General features: G+C 33.2%; 1 protein-coding gene across 2 annotated transcripts in view; it reads left to right on the top strand.

The window, feature by feature from the left end:
- The window catches only part of LOC105320974 (uncharacterized), a 28416-nt gene extending 8252 nt beyond the window's left edge, over positions 1–20164 (top strand). For both annotated transcript variants that reach the window (XM_034444996.2, XM_034444997.2), the window contains exons 3-17: positions 250–595; positions 1578–1639; positions 2803–2877; positions 3141–3220; positions 4963–5083; positions 5248–5354; positions 5662–5788; positions 6305–6424; positions 7435–7636; positions 8455–8519; positions 9271–9378; positions 11163–11345; positions 11814–11911; positions 13874–14012; positions 19261–20164. In XM_034444996.2, coding sequence (XP_034300887.2) covers positions 250–595; positions 1578–1639; positions 2803–2877; positions 3141–3220; positions 4963–5083; positions 5248–5354; positions 5662–5788; positions 6305–6424; positions 7435–7636; positions 8455–8519; positions 9271–9378; positions 11163–11345; positions 11814–11911; positions 13874–14012; positions 19261–19481 — 2054 coding nt within the window. In that variant the 3' untranslated portion in view covers positions 19482–20164. The remainder of the gene's footprint in view (positions 1–249; positions 596–1577; positions 1640–2802; positions 2878–3140; positions 3221–4962; positions 5084–5247; positions 5355–5661; positions 5789–6304; positions 6425–7434; positions 7637–8454; positions 8520–9270; positions 9379–11162; positions 11346–11813; positions 11912–13873; positions 14013–19260) is intronic.
- The last annotated feature ends 619 nt before the right edge of the window (positions 20165–20783 follow it).

Below are 20783 nucleotides of genomic sequence, written 5' to 3'. Positions count from 1 at the left end.
AGTAGAATACATGAGCATGTGCAACACTCCAAACCCGCTGAACTTTTTCTTTATTTTTACAAATTTTATTATTTTTTGTCCGACATACTTTTCGCGATTTCATCTGTGAAAAGTTATGCAACTGTTTTGTTTTTGACAATGATTTCACTGAGTTGACCAACTAGCAGACATACAAAAATTATGAGATATTTCATAGCTTTGTTCATAGGGTACAAAACTAATTTGACCGTTTCTTGTACTTTTTCACAGAATGCTTGACAGAATGTACGTTCCCCGAATTCCTTAGGAGTGCAAAGGACGAAGAAACGGGGCTGTTGAGGCCTTGGAAGACCGGGACCCACTGGTTCCAAATCAGCACCAACCCCCAGATACAGGAGCTGAGCGAGATCTACGTCACGGGGTCCGACATGTGGCAGTTCAAGTTGGAGTTCCCCCGGAGCTGCGAGACCAAGGCCCGGCGCCTGTCCAATAAGATTTCCCGGTCAGAGAGATGTGGTCAGCGCACGCTTTCCTATAATCGCACCTGTCTGACGGTGGACAATGCTGGACTACACACCTACCGCTTGTTGGAGCACCACAGGGAGGGGTGGTCAGGGTAAGGACCTTACGGAGTTAAAAAATCTCCTCGTACGCCAGAGAGATTTAAAGAGGAATTGGGCCTCTCCATTTTGTTCATTTCATTAGAGAATAGCAATTTAACTTTGTTGTCAAAGAGCCAGCGGACTTAGGTATGTTTTCTCTGATCTATCATCCTGATCTCAAGACTGGCCGGGCTATTCACCATTTTTTTTCTTCATAAGAATCTTCAAAAATGAAATTTACGTCCATTTTTTAAAGAATCTAAAGCTAAATAGCGTAAAAATATATGTAAAATATGAAATTCTCCGTGTCATTGTGTCAGTGTATGTTTATTATATTAAAGGAACGTCCAACCCATGTCGTTGATATACATACTCTCTCTCTCTCTCTCTCTCTCTCTCTCTCTCTCTCTCTCCTCTCTCTCTCTCTCTCTCTCTCTCTCTCTCTCTCAGCTAGTTGCTAGCGCAAATCCAAATTAGCTTTTTTTGTTAATGAATAGTTGGCACTCTAATTTGGTGTGAAGTACGGGAAAGTCTCTTTTCCAATTAGATACTTCCATACCCATCCCTTTCACATGGTGTAAACACAGGAAATTAAATGCTAAACTAACCAATTCGTGTCAGATGAATCCATCAGGCGGGGGTATAGAGAAACAATTTGAAAAAAAAGGATAACAGAGCTTTCATATTTAATTAATTTATCTACCCTCTACGTTCATGCACTTACTTATCCTTTATTTTTTGTTAACCCTCTTTTAAATTGTATCAATTCTTTTGCTTCTTAATTCATAACCTCCTCGATGTCAATCCTGAAAATTATCTATAGGATGCCATAATGCCTATAGAAAGTTATTTTACTTTATGACATCTGCACTTGGAACAATGTAGTCTTCTAGATGTATTGTAACTTTGTAGAAAATATCAGTATGCGAATGACAATAAAAGTTTGTCAGTATTACAAAGTATACAATAAATTTGTGACTATATTCAACATTACAGGACCAAGTATGTCTGTGTGTCGTTTCAGAGGAGAGGAAATAATGTGGTCACCATCAGGAAAGGTAAATACAGACATTTAATATGAAAGGAAGGTGGTGCAATTTAGTGCTGGGTAAAAATTGCACATAATATATGTATCTTTAAAAATATATACACGGTATAAAAAAGAAAATGGGGAAGAAAAAAGAAAGAGTTTTAAAATTGCAATTTCGTATGCAAAAGAAAAACAAGATTTAGAGAAAATAAAACGGCCCCATATAAGCCCAAATTATCCATATCCCAACAACTAGGATTCCATTTATAAGTGCATGAAGCTATCGTATAATTTTAACGTTTCCGCTAATTTTTTATAGTATTTTGTCTGCCTTCGGGTTTTAATTAATCTGAAAAGAAATGAAAAAATCTTACACGAAGATATCGAAGAAACGAAATCCTTGATCACAAACTAGTTTAGGTGTGTTCAGGAATCCCAAGACACTAGAAAGGAACTGGTAGACGACTTATTAAGTGTAGCAAGATTCTCCAAAGGTTTCAACTCCTGACGATTCTGTGTAGGACTTCAACGCGATTAATCCGTCGTAATTAGATCATCTATTGATCCAGAAATGCAAAAGCACAATTGTTAAAAAGTTCTACCGACAAGGGACGGGCTCGAGAGACCATGGTGACATTTCAGAGGGGTTCAGGAAAGGACTAAATGCGACTCCTTATTTATCCCAATCTCTGGAGGCTTTGTTTCACTTACTTTTAACTTTTATAAAAGAAGCTCTGTTGCCCACACTGCATGTGCATGGTTACATTTACATGCAGTGCTACATATCCCAAAAGAAAACAAAAAACTTTTATATAACACATATATCTAATTAAAATTTTCAAATTATTGCAACTGTTCCTGATTAACTGAATTTTTGATGTGATATTTTCAAGTTAATTTTATTATAACCCTTATATTCACAGTTTAAAGTTCTAAACATCAATATCTTCACATTGTAATTTTCCCCAAATTGAGCATCAACGATTCTCTTGCCTATAGGCCTATAGATTTTAATGGTTGCTTTTATTAGACAATGTACATGTATAAGACAATGGAAGTGGTTAACATGGGACTCCCCAGCATTAAATTGTTTCTTATTTCAAATATTGAACAGTCGTGTGACGAAAGATAAAACCAATCGAGTATATTTTCCTCAGCTTTATAAAGTGTTCCATACGCTTTCTGTTTCAGGGCCTCTTCGAGATAGAAATGTTCCCGAATTGTGCAATGACGTCAAAATGGAAAACGACGCATGGCCGTGGCTTGGTAATACTAGTAGATACGTATGAAATGAAAAATACATGAACTTTAAAGTCAAACGCTATGGGAAAAGGAACTTGATTAAGAAACTTTACCTTCTTTTTGTAACATCTAAAAAGTAGGAACTTTGTCTTAAAAAGGGGACGTAGAAACAAGTTTTGCAAAACCGCATTCTGTTTCAATTGATAAACTTTTTTTTATCTGCCTTGACATCAACCACATATACATGTATTTGAATTCAATGCGAACACGTCTTTCTATTATTGTAGCCACGTGGGAACCGTCTCCCTATATCTGCCCTATTTCTGGCGGGTTTTCCCTCCGAGTTATCAGTGGCCTTACCATGAAGGTGGGTATAAGACACATTTACATTTTACTAAAGTGTTTAAAATAAACGCTTAAAAAAATGCATTATGCATTTTTGCTCTTGTTTTGTATTAATATAATAATCAACACGTTTTATAGTGTAAGAACATTCTTTGCAGTATTCAGAATTTCTTATTCTACTGTAAGTTAAAAAAGAATATCGCGACCTACCTTATGTTTGTAAAATTAGAGTATTGTCAATCAAATTCAACTTAATGTTTGGCGACTATTTTTTACTGGGATACAATTATAGGCCAACTTACTCATTTATATAGTCTTGCAATAACCAATTGATAAACTGATGCTATAAATGCAATATTTCGTTCAAGGAGAGACAAAGTAAGCTATTTCTTCATTCTGTCATGAAGAAAAAGTCTACTTGTTTTAAGAGGGCCCGATGGTCGATGGCCATTTTTAGACTGTATTGATCTCCTTTACAAGAAGAGCTCTATATAAGAATCTGGGAAGAAAACCCAAATTTGAAAGTTTAAATTTACGGATTTGTTTAATGAGAATGAATAGGTCAACACATCATATCCTAAAATTTTAGATAGATCTGATGGTTAATTTGTAAACCACGAGCCTTTTGCTTTACAAAATTAATTGAATATATAGATTACTTGCATCATTAATTAAACCTTGATTATCTTCATTGTGTGTTTTATGTAACAATCTTACTCAGATGCCTCCATCAAACTAAATAAAATAAATATGGTTCATTTTATTAAAGTCTATTTGTTTTAATTTACAATTTACCGTGATAATTAATTGCGTCAGTAAGATGTGGTAAGCCTGCAATATCTTGAGTAATAATATGAAAAATATATTATATAAACTTGATTTGGTTATTATTTTAAAGTTAAAGATAAATTCTCTGTAAATATCAAAGTTTGGTGGCCACGCATAGTCACCGATTTTCTTCATATTTCGAATTTTGATACCCTTAAGTAAAAAAAAAAAAAAAAAAAGATGCAAGACAACCTTAAACGGTTGCTATGGGGACCGGCTGTCATGGTTACAGAGGTGAACGATTGTAAAATAGCCGTTTTAAGCCGTATTTATGGAGAAATGAAAATTATTCATGGGCAGATGAATAGTTAAAAAAATTCTTACCATGGTAGCTAAACAACACTCTGAAAATAACATTTTTTCCTTTAACTCAGACATAAAAAGTTTTTATGAAAAAAACTTGACCTATAGTTTTTATTTTGGCAAAGATAATAATAATATATACATAAATTGAAATCTGTTGCTGTGGTAACAACAACTAAAATCACAAAAATCTGCATATTTTAAAAATTTTAACCCATACCTGTAACAAGATGCTTCAAAATAAATTGATTGGAATGACCAAACATGTTCACAAATTTTATATAATATTAGTTGAAGCTGCAGCTTAGCAAACCAAATAGCCGTTGCTATGGCGTTTTGAACAATTAAGAATTTCAAAATGATTTTCTAAAGTTCACATATTTTACATTAATTTCACAATTTTACTCCCCTTTACCAATAGATACTATAAGCCAAGTTTGGTTGAAATTGGTTCAGTGGTTCCAAAGAAGAAGCTAAAAATGTTCAAAAGTTTACGACCGGCGTACAACAAACGACGAACGACGACGGACAAAAACAGATATCAATTAGGTCACCCTAGTGACATAAGTGACCTAATAAGGGAAATCAGTAATACTTTCAATCCTCGTGTTTATGAGATCTTTTAATTTCCAGGATACCTGTGAGAATGAATGGAGGAATTCCTCCCTAGAAGTAGAGTGCAGCAAGGGTGAGGGTATCAGTTTTATCCCCCCTACCAAGAGCTCCTGTAATCCGTTCTCCAACACCAGTCATAGTGAGTATTAAATCAGCACAATGAATCACTTACACGCATTTAAGAAGTAAAAAAACCCAGATATTTGTATAAGAATAAGTAGACAACAATAAAAAAAAGCATCAACTTGTGTGTAGAATTGGATGGTTTCTTTATTATTAATTGTTTAACATTGCACGTTTTAGTTACGCCTCTGTACTGCTGGGCCGGATGGCAGGATGGGCCGTATACGTACATGATCGTGTCTGCCAAGACAGAGTCTAATTACCACAACGAACCCCAGTTTTGTCTTGTAAGGAATCAAAGTTAGATAGTTTCAATCTGATTAAAAAAATGTTTCTATTAAATATTTTGTAACATAGGCAGTTGAGGCGAATCTAATAGCAACTTATTACAATTATATATAATCTGGATCAATAAATTTGAAATAAACTTTGCTATTCCACTTTTTGATAATTAAAGTAATTCCTTTTTCAGCGTTTTATCTCGTTTTTTTTTCCTATTCCACCTTTTGATGGTTGGAATATTTCCTTTTTTCAGCGTTTTGAACTGGTTTTTGCTATTCCACCTTTTGATGGCGAAAATATTTTCTTTTTCAGCGTTTTCCCACTGTTTTTGGCACTGATTTTGAAGCTTTCCTATACGTCAGTGTTATATGTCCAACTGATTGGGATGGAAGGCCACCTGCCGGAATCAACTACTTCAAGCTGAAGATAAGAAGAAAAAGTAGGCTTTGTTTAGTGATGCAGATTTTGTGGCACTCTGTTCATTAATTCAAAATTATTTTGAGACTTTATATAATTTGTTATAATTGAATTAGTGATATATCTTATGAAAACAAATCCCTTGTATAATATTTGGTTATAAAAGAATAAATGATTTGAGACTTTTAAACAATTACAATGATAAACAATATAAAATTGGGATAAAAAAGAAATGTAGATATTGGGGCATTGTACACCAAAAAAGAAAATTATTATATGACGACGAAAAAGCAAGTAATAATTCAGGATCCGTTTGGAAAAGTATAATACATCTTGGAAACCATTCTATGTTTTTATACATGCTCCTCACGGAATCTAGATACTAATTTTTGATAATAAAGAGCTATTTGATCTTACATTCAGAGTATCATGATGTAAAAAAAATAAAAATCATTTATTCATTGACAAAAATTTTATACAAGTTTTGAATTCTCATTCTTTATTTTTTTAAAATAATATTCTTGTACTACTTGTATAGATAATGCAATTTGTGAAGATGACAACGAAGAAGAATGCAGTAAACTGAAGGATTCCGGAATATGTGAACATTCCCAGAATGGATTTTATGAACACTGTCTTAAGACCTGTGGAGAATGTGGTAAGCACACCAAGGGAGGTACACCCCATTAAAGGGCTTGATGTACATTTATGCCATAACGGATTTTCGTTGTTAAATTTATAACTATGTACATGCTCAACACACTTTCAGTACAATTAGTACTTTGATTCATTCACTGGTGTAGCATTCATGCTCATTTCTAGACTTTATTATTTCTTGAGATGAATTAAGAACCCTGTATTAAGATATAAGAAAACAAAACTTCAAACTAAAATTAAAATAAAACCTGGATTTTTTCTCTACTAAATCAGTGATATTATAGTTTATGGCTAAAATTATTTGTTTTTAATTTAAGAAGTATTTTATTCAAGTATATATACATTGAAATGGATTGAACAGCAGGCATAATGCTAATTATGTTCTCTCTTGTAGTCAAGGTATAATATGAGTAATTATATAACTTTATATAAGAAAGATATATATACATGTATATATATATATATATATATATATATATATCTATATATATATATATATTGCAACTGAATTTTGTACAATAGATTAACATTATAAATAGCATTGGAAGGAGGTACAGTGCAAAAAAATAAACAAAACAAATAGCTTATGATAGGAAAATGAAAAAAAAAATAGAAAAATAATTGTTAATTGCTAAGGTTGAAAATAAAAAAAGTATATGTAGTGTAAAGAAAAAATGAGAAAGAAAAGCAAAAACAGCTAATAAAAACAAAACAAAAATTGATAACAAAGTCGAAAAAAATGGAAAGTTTGGGGGGGAGGGAGTGGGAGGGAGGGGGGGGGGGGGGGAGAACAAATAATCAATAAAGAAATAAAAAGAAGGGAGTGTAAGGAAAGTCAGTAGTACCCATTTTGATACATTTTTATTACAATGTGTAAATTTGTTAAATTTATTTATATCATTTGTTGAACCTCCTTCATAATTAGTTGTTAGTTAAAATATTTATATGTGACCAATCAACACAAAAACAGTTTAGTGTTGCAAAAAATGTAACATATGACTATTTTTGCAGACAATAGTGCAGCAGTACGGAAGACTTGTTCGTTTGAATCTAAATTGAATGCTAGATGGAAACTTATAGACCGAGATCGCTTTGAGAGAGTTACGATTAATTCGTCCCATGTAGTCTTTTCTGAGATGGGTGCGTTCGAGTGTTACCAGACGACACCAGACGTGCATCAATACACAGTGACGACAGCTCACAATAATGGATGGTACGTGTGTGTGTGTGTGTGAGAGAGAGAGAGAGAGAGAGAGAGAGAGAGAGAGAGAGACACTAACAGCTATCCGTTAATTTTAACCTTGATATTCCTTTTTGCCATCCTCAATCATTGACCTTCCCTTCACATGTTTGTTCAATAAAACAACAGGTGGTTTGGAACATAAAAAAACTTATTTTTAACGACTAATGTATTTGTTTACAACATAGAACACAGGCTTTTCCTTCATATCGACCTTTGAAAACGGAGCTCTATGCCCTTAAAGGAATATCTGCTTGCAGAATATAAATCATTTATGACCCGTCATGGCATTCACAATCATAAAGTAATCAGTAAACACCATCATAATTGAGGAGAAGATTTCTTTTGTCTTATAAATTTATGTTTATTTTTCTTCTTCGTAGAATCTTAGTTAATTTCTGTTAATCTTTGGCCACCTCCATACCTAATTGCAGACCTCTTTATCTTTGATAGAAAATATGAACAGAAAACTTACACACTTCTGTACACGTAGACCTTGTTTGTCTCATATCTATTGAAATTATTAATACATGTTTTTCATAGTTTACACACAGATACCTGACGTTATAAATTTTTGTCATAATAAAAATAAATACCCTATACCTGATAGGGTATTAATTTTTATCATGACAAAAAATTATTACGTCAGGTTATAAATTTTTGTCATAATAAAAATAAATACCATATATATACCGAATAAAGTATTTATTTTTATCATGACAAAAATTTATAACGTCGGGTGCCTGTGAGTTTACAGGATGTGTTTATGCAAAAGGTATTTCAATTTTCAGTTCGAAACGATATTCTTGCATAGAATTAGAAAGGCTTGGCAACAATATCATTCGATACAGAATAGGTAAGTAAAACCCTAACGTATGACAAATTTGGAAAAATACAGTTGGTTTGACATTGAAAGCCTAAATGGAAGATGGAATATGTAAAATTTAGATATATATAAAAATAATATTACATACATACCGGGTAATAAATGTATATAACCCCTGTTTTGGTATTTTTTTTATTTTACAATGTTTGGAAATTAATGCTTTAGAGAATATATTCCAGAGCGGAACTCATGAATCCGATGCCGTATTTAAACTATTAAATTGAGCTTTCTTGTCAGACAACAACATGATAGGAATTTTTATAAAAAGTTATGACTCATGTTATTGCTGAACAATTTTAAGTTCAGTTGTGAATGTCAGACAACAATAATATGGAACATTTTTTATAAAAGGTCATGACACATGTTATTGCTTAACATATGTTTACAGTTACACAATAGGCATGTCTCGCTCCTTTAAAAGATACATGTACTAAGGATTTTTTTTACTTAATACATATTACTTTTTTTATTATCCTAATCAAAACGCTAGGCTTAAAAAATATCACGATTTACCAATTCTTGAGCTCACCTTATTTACAAAAAAAATGTGTGCATGTTGTTTCATTTTTTTCTTCAAACAAAGACCATTTCATGAAAATACATGAAGTACACATTTAATCTGTTCGATACATTTTTGATTTAAAAAAAAGGTTAATTTTCATCACTATATGATAACTTATATGATGGTTAATGTCAATCAGTTCTTTTTGTTTGTGTTCAGGACCAAGCGTTCGAGAAAACCAGCCATTTGAAACTCTCTGCCAGTTTCAGGATGATGGGTATCCCGTTATGGACACATACCGGAGCAGTGCCAAGAAAACCCTCATATGTACGCCAATTAATTAACGTAGTAATATAGAACTGCCTACGGAGGAAAACATGTCTTTATACTTTCCACAAAGAGAAAATCCGATGTGAATTTATTCAAACAAATATACTAGTATATAAATAGTGCCTGTTTGGGAGGGTAACAGTTGAAATTGACACCCCGAGAAAACCATTGTCAACCGACGCGAAGCGGAGGTTGACAATGGTTTTCGAGGGGTGTCAATTTCAACTGTTATCCTCCCAAACAGGTACTATTTATTTTGTTATACTGAATGTCTTTTTAAAAAATTTTAAGAAAATTTTACTGTTTTTATATAGGAATAACGTGAATTCTACAGCGAACCGTACGCGCATAATTTTCGCGCATGTAACATTTTTTAATGTTACCCGTTGCCAAGTGCGTTGCTAACGCTGAGGGTAATAGTAAATATTATTAACTGCGTCATAACCAATCAGATTTCAGTATTTAACATGAAAGTATAACAATACTTATAATTACTTTCTTTGGTGGTTCTGTGTTTTGAAGGTAGCGTGAAGTGTACGTAACTTGTTACCCGTGTGGATCTTTTTTATTGTTTATTGGAGTACGTAGAGGTAATACAAGGATATTTAAAAACCAACAGGGATCATTTGATGAAAAGACTTGCCTATGGAATCCGTATAAGGCCATATATTTCAGTATCGCACGATCGAGGCTAAATCGCTATCGCTTCATCGTGCCATCGCACCATCGTCATCGCACCATCGCTTCATCGTCATTGCATCATCGCTTTATCGCGTCATCGCTCTCGATGGCGCGATAGTGAACTACATGGCCCTAACCTTATACCTATTCCATACCTATCCATTACATAATATTTATAGATGTTATTACCTCTATGCAAATGTTGACTTCACCGTATGCCTTTGATCTCTCGCAGTGATAATGATTCCTATCCTCTTTTTAATCCATTAATTGGGAATGTTTACCAGACATCCATCTTTACGGGGGTTATTTTATATTATTGTGACATATTATATAAATAGTGCCTGTTTGGGAGGGTAACAGTTGAAATTGACACCCCGAGAAAACCATTGTCAACCGACGCGAAGCGGAGGTTGACAATGGTTTTCGAGGGGTGTCAATTTCAACTGTTATCCTCCCAAACAGGCACTATTTATTTTGTTATACTGAATGTCTTTTTAAAAATTTTTAAGAAAACTTTACTGCTTTTATATAGGAATAACGTGAATTCTACAGCGAACCGTACGCGCATAATTTTCGCGCATGTAACATTTTTTAATGTTACCCGTTGCCAAGTGCGTTGCTAACGCTGAGGGTAATAGTAAATATTATTAACTGCGTCTTAACCAATCAGATTTCAGTATTTAACATGAAAGTATAACAAATTAAAATAGCATATGTCTCATGTAATGTTTCCATGAAAGAATGCTGTAATCTCAAGATGAAATGTATTTTCTTGGTATAGTTTACTGAAACATAAGCTCGATGGTATGTGTAATAATTCTAAAAACCGATTTTTAAACCCTATGAGCGACGAATGCTTCTCGTATTTTTACACATATAGGAAGATCCGACTATACAATTGTCCAGATGTGGCTAGAATTCGAGTGAAAATTAGCTCTACTATTAATATATATCTAGTAGCTTGTGCTAAAGCATTCCCTGATTTAAAAAAAGTATTCGGAAAAGGAAAATAAAAGTTGCTATACTATTTATAGCAACACATACAGGGTAAAAGAAAAAAAATAATGATTATGGTTTTGATTTTTTTTATCTAACAGATGATGATGAAGGGTTTCTGTTAGAGACGTACTGTGGGTTTGAGGGTCAGTTCAAGTTTAACGGGACCTACGGAGGCCAGCAGTGCCTGGGGATGATCTCTGACAAGGACCCAGACACCTGTAACACAGTGGCTACCCTCACACTCCGCAGCAAAGACTGCCTTGGCATAACCGGGGTCAAACGTAAGAAATGCCTAGAAGCACTACATTAGCAGTGGATGATTATAGGGGTTTGGGGGGGGGGGGGGTGGTTAGTTTTATTATATATCTGTAACAGTACAGTGTTGTAATATTGAAATTGTTTGATGTCTATTCTTTAAGTAGATAATTCGAAGGTACAAGTAGACGTTTGACACAAACTCCCCAAAGTTCATTGTTTTATTGTAAAATGGTTCTATACAAAGTTATTCCGCTTTGTTGATTTACGATAAAACCTTATTATTGTCGTGGAATTATTTTTGGAAAATATATCAAAGTTATGTAAATTTTAAACTTTATTTTTATAGTTTGTGTTTGAAATAATAGTACCGGAGAGGTTGATTTTCTTTCCCAAAAAATATTTATAGAAAGACCTTGTAAATATTAATCATACTTATTAAGAAATTTGTTGTATTCGTTGTACCAAGAACTTGTTGCTATACTGTTTCACAGAATACCAATGCTTACAATACATATCCGACGAAAGTTCCATGGACGAGACCTACCTAATCACAAAATCCAAAGATGGCGAGGAGGAATACAATTGCTGGGTAGGTGTACCGTGTATAAAATGGCTATGGTGCTACTGCGACTATTTGCAACATTATTGTAGCTGGTGCGGTTCACTGGTATTTTTTGCCATGGTGAAGCCTATTTCAAATCGTAGAGTTGTGTCTCTTCTTATGCAAGATATTCATTAGAAACCATCACCAGCTGATTAAAATCAGATCCTTTGATCCGCTCACGAAGATCCTACACTCGCCATGTGTAGCGACCTTCGTGAGCGGATCAAAGGTCTGATTTTAATAAGATTGGCCACCCCCCCCCCCCCCCCCCCCCCCCCCGGCCACCGTTCCTTTATCTATTACTGTATATATTTCCCCTAAAGTCTCGATGACATATCACGAGGCAAAACATACAATTATCTTACCATCGGGAAAACCGGTATACTAATTTTATATCGATATCCGATAACTAGGGTCAAAATAAATAGGCTTGAAATTAACCTATTTTTACAAACAGCATATGTCATGTTGGGTTATACAAACAAGAAAATGACTCTTAGAAGATTTGTTTTTCAAAATTCATTGGGTTTTTTTATTTTCTTATTATAGTTCAAAATACACGACATGCATACACTGGAGGCTCCAACACAATGCACTATGTATTTGAATTTTAGTTTTCTTTTTAATCTTTTAATTTGTTTATGAAATGGTTTTAATTTTTTTGTTTAAGGGGTGTTTTTATTTTTTATTTTTATTTTTTTAAACTTGTGACATTGAAATTTTAAAAAAAAATGACATTCCGCACCCAACACCTTTAGCTGTTGACCTTTATTGTACTTGACCCTTGGCCATTGAAACAAAGGATCATCTGTTTCTTTATGTCTTTTTATTCAATATAGACCAGAGAAGAGCATGCGCTGCATTAACAATCAATTTCTTTTTTACGTTGTATGTAAATTGTTAAGGTTATTCACTACATCAAGGCTATTCTTTATAAGACACAGCGATGATCAAAATGTTTTGTGAAATTGTTTGTATTGATCGATTTGATCGGATATTACCATAGCTCAGTGGTTGAAGTATCGGGTTTGTAAGCCGCAGATCCCGAGTTCAAATCCGCCTTGGGCTTTTGTTCATATTTACTGAATTAAATTTTCGAAAATCACATCTTCCTCCCAAATTGCTTATTTTTTCACTTGTTTGTTTTGTTAACTTTTTTTGCATCATGCTATCTTTCATAATCAAATTGTTTTTCTGCTGATTTGAGAAATTATTTAGGACACAGTGAGCCATCTTAAATCGGCTTCAAACCACCATCTACTTCAGACTTTTGAAATAGAAGAACATAACATGGCGTAAAACATTCCATGTAATACAACACTTCAAAACGCTGAGGCAAAGGCAACGTGAACTACCAAAAGTTGTGTAAATTAGTAATGTTAATTTCAAACACTTTTAACTGTCATATATAAACAAATTGATATTTGTTGCTCAAAATTTATGATTGTCAATTATTGAAAGACGCATGCGCAGGTGTTTAACATTTGATTTAGTGAAGTAACATTTTCAAAGGCTGAACATTCTAGTTTTACAAATGCATTCTGCGTTAAGTGTAAATCTCAGCCTTAAAAAAAAATTCATATGATAATAAAAAAAGGAAAAGAAACCAGAACTCATTCCTAGCAGAAATAAATATGCAGCTATTTATGTTAATCAGACGTACAATTCCTTTGTCTTTTTCTATATTGATTATATTAAAATAAATGTTTAATTCAGGACGGTGCGAAAAATTCGTTTCCATATTTGGCAGTCACTGAATTTATTAACATTTTATGTAAGGATAAATTACGTGCAAGCGCAGTATCAGAAAAACCCTATTGATTTTAATTATCAGCGATTATTGCATCAATTAGCACAGATCTCGTGTGACCACAAAGTGGGCTTTTTCGTTTACCTGAAACGTCAATGGTTTACTAACCTTTTTTGTTTATACGTGAATTCTTTCAGGTGAAATCCATGAGCCCTGAGTACGAATACATGTTCCCCCAGCCGATCATCTTTAAGATGCCCACCCCCCAATGTGGGATGTTTGCCAGGGTGCTGGTTCACCATGATAGGCAGTCAGACGCCGAACTTTATCTCAAAGGTACAGTTGTGAGTGTCCAATAAGGCCAAAATAAAATATTGTTTGTTTTGGAATTGCCTCCTGCCTCATTGAAATACCCCCGCTGATAAAAGATTTTATAAGCAAAAAATAAGAACATTATTTAGTATAGTATTTTTTATTTTTTTTTAAAGTTTTATCTAGTTAAACTTCAAGTTTCAAAAATCCCATTCCTCCCTCCTTGGGCATGAAACCTCCAAGCCGCAATTCCAAACAAACATTTTTTTTAAGGATGGCCTATTGTAAGCTTTATTTAAAAAAAAAGTATATCCCCAAACGACCAATAACCTATATTATAAAAAGTATGTTATTAAAAAACTGATGAACTTTATTTAAAAGGTATGTATCTAAATAACCAATGAACTTTATTTAAAAGGTGTATTTGTAAATGACAATTGAACGTTATATCTAAAAATTTATATAAATAAATGACCATTGAACTTATTCTAAAAAGTATATTAGTGAATGACCAATGAAGGACAAAACCACAGTTCAGTTAAGTTCATTTATTCGCTCAAAAGCATTTCAAACATATGGTACATGAGGACAAAAATATCATTAAAATATACATATAAATATACATACACACAACATGTTAAAAATACAACAACAAAAAAGAAAAAATGTAAAAGCAAAGTCACGTAGATAGGCCACGGTAATTGGTTTGTTTTGTTCAGACTTTTTGTATTTTGAACACCGTGCAATTAACACCGAGAAGTCGAGATATCTAAATTTAAGCTGTCGTTTAGGTCACATATGAGTAATATCAAGAATTTTGTAGTTTCTTTTTAATAGAAATATCGTATTTTTTTTTTAAATTTCAAACAGTGAATCGTAGGTTTTAAAATTGGGACTCTTTTCATTAAATACATGATTGTGTAAGTTAAAAAGACTGTGTAAAAGGAAATAATCAATTTATTAGTTTAGGGTAAAAACTATTTAAGATTATTATGATACTGTCGATATATATAATATATATCAAGCTAAAGCAATGTACCTTAATTTGCAGAAATTATATCTACATATGTATTATGTTATCAGTATTCATGATGGAAGAGTAATATTAAAGTCCACAATAATAATACCCAAATCATCGCAGATTATTGTACAATTGTATCTGCAGAATCAAAGAGGTAAATTGTTTGTTGAGGTACACCATTTGTGATTGCAGAATTTTAGCTCTACGAGACTGCTAACTTGAATTTTCCCGGAGATCTTCGATTCGGCAGACATTACATTTGGTTACCTTTAAATTTGTACTCACTAAGATGTGACTTATTGATTTCAAGGGTTGTGTTTCATATCTAAAGTGGATTGTTTCTGAAAACCAAATTATAATGCATGATAACTCATGTTTTATTTCATATTGCATGTCATATGTATGTCATATTATTTGCGTTACACCATCATTAACGTATTAAAAGTTCGAATCCCAATATATATACTAGTATTCAGTAGTTAGCCATAAAGGTAGCCAAGTATAGATCAGGTGCTGTATAAACCCCTGTTTTTGTAAATTGTATTTTCTGTGGACTTTCATCTTATTTGTTATTCATATTATACTTAAAGCCAGCTCGTTCTTTCTTTGCAACCGTTGTTCCAAATTTTATTCCATTCGAGATTAATCTGCTGAACACACTGTTTCATACTCTTACTCATTGCCGAAAATAGGTACGCGAGACATTTGGGCAGAATAAACTAAAGTCACATCAATATTCAAACATGCTGATATCATTATAATTCTATGCTTGCTAAGACAAAATAAACCTTGGGACGGAAAAAAGTCACAATTAAAGCAGGGCCCGCTACCATAACCCTCGGTGAATGACAAATATACATATAAATGTTGCTTTATTAGAGTCCTACATACCTTTGGAATAACAAATTTTTCATGCAAGCCCAAACTTCTATACTCCTTAAGATATTTAATTCTAGAATGCATTCGAAGTGAAAATGACGAAAAACTATTTAATTTTTTTTTGGGGGGGGGGGGGAGGAGGGGGTGTATCGCTATTCATAAAAACAAAAGTTCCTGCTGGATTCGAAGTTGGAATCTGCGGTTCAGTAGAACGAAACAATACCCACTGCGCTAGAGGACGGACACCCAATTGTGGTAATATAAATAGTTATGCTGGGACTTACTGTCACAAAAAGTATAAGTCACAGGGTGTCGAGGCCCCTTTTAAATGAAGACTTTTAGACGTAGATCAGTGGTTGGCGATTGTTTCATTGTAAAAATAGAATACTCCATTTACAAATCAACAGATAAGTAAGCATATAAGATCACAATAAAAATACAAATGAATGTCCTATATAAATGTCCATTTTTTGGAGATTAGAAAATCAAAACAATCTGTAAGAATCAGATTGTTATAGTTAATTGAATTCTTTGAATTGCAAAGTTCAATGTAACAAATCGACATATATCAAGATAAAAAGAATACATTTGATAATAATGATAAATCGGTGACATCTTGTTTCGCATTGTTTGATCTAAAAATGTTTCCAATTTCAAACTGAACAATGCTTTAATGTTAATGTCAAAAGAAAACACAAAAAACAACAAAAAATTCATTCACTCAGCCTGAATGAATTATCAATTTATCTATTTGCATTGCATTGAAAATCAGCTCGGTGTTTTATTAGCAGAGGTATAAATCACCGCGTTTCTCACTCCCTTTGCGCTCTCCCTTGTAAACAACCACTTCACCTAGATGTATGGAAATGCGGTCCATGTTTAACCACAAAACCGGAAGTAGCTATGTCTCTTTTTGAATTTTATTGCCTTACAAAGAATGATTAATTTCACTCGTTTACGTAATAGGAACACCAATAGACAGCGCCTCATCTATATGTTTATGAACCTGGTCGCTTTTTGGCAGTCTTTTCATTCTTTTTCGGTTATTCATTTTTCTCTGAAACTTTTGTTGTTCACTTCTTTACTGCGCTGAATAAAGAGACATGTGGTTACGGTGCCCAATATCAGCAAGATTGACGACTTTCAAAGAAAAATTTTGATTTAACCTCTATTTGCTTTTATGTTTGCACTTCGAGTGGTTATTGTTTTTATTAATTTAATGACAAAAAAATCTGGAGACAATAAATTTGCTCAGAGGACGAAATTAGACATTTAAAAATTGTATAACTTAACGAACATCTTTTGTTTTTGTTGTTGTTTTTCGTTACTATTAATATGCTTCTTGACATTTAGATATTATAGAATCATTTTTTCAACTCAATAAAAATTAAAATACCAGTATTAAGTATCGGTCTGGGTTTATAAATGTCCTTAATTTTATCAATTTGTTGTTGCTAATATATCCATGAACATGTAAAAGTTAAACATTTGAAAGTGAATTCCATTGCGTAGTGAAAGTCTATGATTTGTACCAAAATTTATTTCATATTGATGCTTATAAAAAGAAGATACAAGTACTGCTATTACATGTACTTAGGTCTGTCCCTGTATTGCTCTTGAACTGTTACGTTGTAAAATTTAGCCAATCCTATTTTAGCACATCAACGGCACTCGTGTGTCTATGTACGCGCAATTTGTAGGCGTACGTTCTCTTCACGAAAATAAGTTGTTTTTTTCTAAGAAAAAGCTGATTCAGTCGTTTGTTACTAGTGTATCGTCCGGAAAACCAATTTTTCGAAATTGTCTGACAGTGTCCCGTAGACTTAAATATCTTTATTTTCGTCTTTTGAACTTTTTAAGAAGATTGAGACGAAAGCGCAATTAAGAAAAAGAAAAATCTTAATCTTTTCATCGTCATAAATTTCAAACAGTTTTTTTTTTAAAGATATAATTTCAAAAGTTATGAATATGAATTACCTTCTGTGGTGGCGTGGAATTGTTTACCTGCTAATCAACAATTGTTATGAATAGTTTTACAGTGTAGCTACAAAATAAAATTGAAAAAACATTAATGGGGAATTTCTTTTAATATTTCATTAATATCATATTCGCAAAAGCCGGGTTTTCTGTATATAGTATCCTTTTGAATGAAAATGTTTTCGTAGATTTTTAAATTTTTTATTTTCGTCGTATGGGCCAATCATCACCCGAAAAATCCTAACATCAAATTACATGTTGTTGCAAATATTTGTCACTTTTATCAAACTTCTCTACCATCTTTTGACAACATAAGTTGCATCAGAAAAATTGGTTTTTAAAATGTTCAATTTGGTAACTAAACTTAGTAAAAACAGAAGCCAAGAAACGATGCATTCTCTTGCTTTGCTTTTGCTGTAATTGCTCTTCGTTCATTTTTTGTAATTAAGAAGCAGCTAAATTATCCTTTATGATTAATGTGGCCAGTAATGAGGTTTCTGGAATGTTCAACCACTGCTACATTATTCACTACTATTTTTCAGAAAATTGATATGGGGTAATTAAATAGGAAGCACAAAAGAAACCTCTGTTTTTTTACTAGTTGTTTTGTCAGTTAAAATTCCTCTGACACTGCAGAGCAGAGCAGAGGCATCTTACTGACCAGGCTGTTTTAAAAATAGATATATTGGTGTTTGCAAAGTGCATGCATCCAGTAGATTTTGTTATTTGTCAAAATGATACCTTAGTCCTTTGATTGGTATATTCTAATGAGTTCCAATTGATATCTTAGTACTTTAACTTGGATATTTAGATATACATGTAAGGTCTAGTTTTTTTTCAAAAAGACATTGAAGTACTCTGATTTGCATCGTCTGATTTGAGGGCGGGTGGGTGGTTGTTTTTTTATTCGTTTTTCTCGAATGCTGGGCTGCGTTTCAAGATCGTAGCAGGTAGCCTAGCCGCTAGTTCGTAGATATCTAGGATTTTCTAGGTCTATTTAACGGACCGCTAGGATAGCCGCTAGATTTCAGATTTGAAGTTGGAAATATTCAACTAAAGACTAATTACATCGACATAAGTTGTTAATTTCAAGCGGAAATATACATGTTAAAATCTATTATATCTTAAAGAATGAACAAATTATTACTAAGTAAATAGATTTCATGTTTGTTACATGAAAGTGGTAACTAAGATGGCCATCTTAAATTTGATGCTTAGCATAAAATATTTAGGCTACGAATATCTACGTATATAGCGGCTGGGATACCGTTCAGTTACGTAGCCCTACTTGACTGCTATGATCTTGAACGCAGTCCTTGCTGCCTATATAAATTCAACTCGCTGCTTTTGTTACAAAGAAGTAATTAAAACATTTTTTGTTTTTTTTTCTTTCAGGAAAAGAGAAGTGTGTCACTGAATCTCAAACCCGCCAGTCTCCGGTAGACCCCGCCCCCTCCACGGTCCCCTATCGATCGGGTACAAATGGGGGCATTCACGTGGCCCCCCAGGGAAGTGAAGAGTTCCACAATATGGCGCCCCGGAACTCGGTCTTTTTGATGGCGTTTTTCTGCATCTTTGGACATTTTGTAAATTCATTGCTAACGATGCAAAGGTGATAAAATATCACAGATTTTGACAATTAAATTCCGCAAAGAAAGCTTCTTAAAGCAAAGCTCACCAGTCAAAAGGATGACCTAAGATGTGTTCCTCTGTAGTGTAGCTATACATGTGTTGTTTGTTCACTTTGTCTGGAGAATTTAGACATGTATTTCAAAAAATACATTCACAATTTGAAATGACACTGCCTTTGGCAAGTATTGATCTGAAATCATGCTAGCAGTATTGGCTGACTATTTGCAAACATATTTTGCAAGCTATTTATATTACGGTGTTTGATGATTTTTCCCCTCTTTTACGGCATACTTTGATAACCCGGATGTGTAAGTCTGTTTTACGTATCCGGTTAGAATTTTATTGTGTGCCAATCTATATGTTAGATAAACTGTTGGGATGAATCGTTTTAGTGCGACATATTTGTTGTCTCAAATTAAGCGCTCCAAAATGTCCAAACTAGAGATGTTACTGACAGTTATACATACTGAAGGGCTGTCCCATTCAGAGTTGACTAGTATATTCATATCTGACATTATGCAATCTCAACGGTATCGTTTTTTTGTACTTATGATTATGTTGGTAATTAAAATTATGAAATGTTATTTATCGTAATAATGTGCAATGTTGATATAAATTGAAAAATGATCTGCTCATATATATGTAATAAAATATCATCATGCCATTACTAACCTCTAGATGAAGGTTTTCTTTGCAATGATGTATTCTGGTGCAAGCATGAGAACAAAAAACGGTAATGAAATATGTGTCCACACCTGTTGCACTTCATACGAACTCACATGAAAGAGGTTTGCGATGCAAATCTTGTCAAATTTGATTTATAGCATCCTAAACCGTTCATATATAAACGAACATATTATCATTTTTGAGATCCTATTTTAATAAAAGCATACGTTTTACTTTTAACATTAGCAATAGTGCGTATGTACTAATTCTAGTAAAAACGAATTTAGAATGCATTGTACAAAATGTATTTATTTGCAATATGACTCACTGAAAATTGGTTTCAACCCTACCCACAATTTATACAACAAATACAATAATAATATTGATGAACGTCTGAATTATATATTCATTATTCAAGTTAAAAAATAATATAAATCTAATTTTACTTCAATCATAGTGTCTATGTACCAGCTTGTGGTTGAGTAACCCAGACAGTCCTCGGCTGCTGACGTCATACATTCTACCCCCCACACTTGATCATGTGACTTTGTTATTCCGTCCCGGATTAAAAGAATGCACAACCTTTAAATATCTAATCTTTCTTTTTTTTTAAACTGAAT

Source organism: Magallana gigas, chromosome 2, assembly GCF_963853765.1.
Source record: "Magallana gigas chromosome 2, xbMagGiga1.1, whole genome shotgun sequence".
In the NCBI taxonomy this organism is placed as follows: Eukaryota; Metazoa; Mollusca; class Bivalvia; order Ostreida; family Ostreidae; genus Magallana; species Magallana gigas.
The sequence above is the reverse complement of the archived record's forward strand: the minus strand, read 5'-3'. Positions and strand labels throughout refer to the sequence as shown.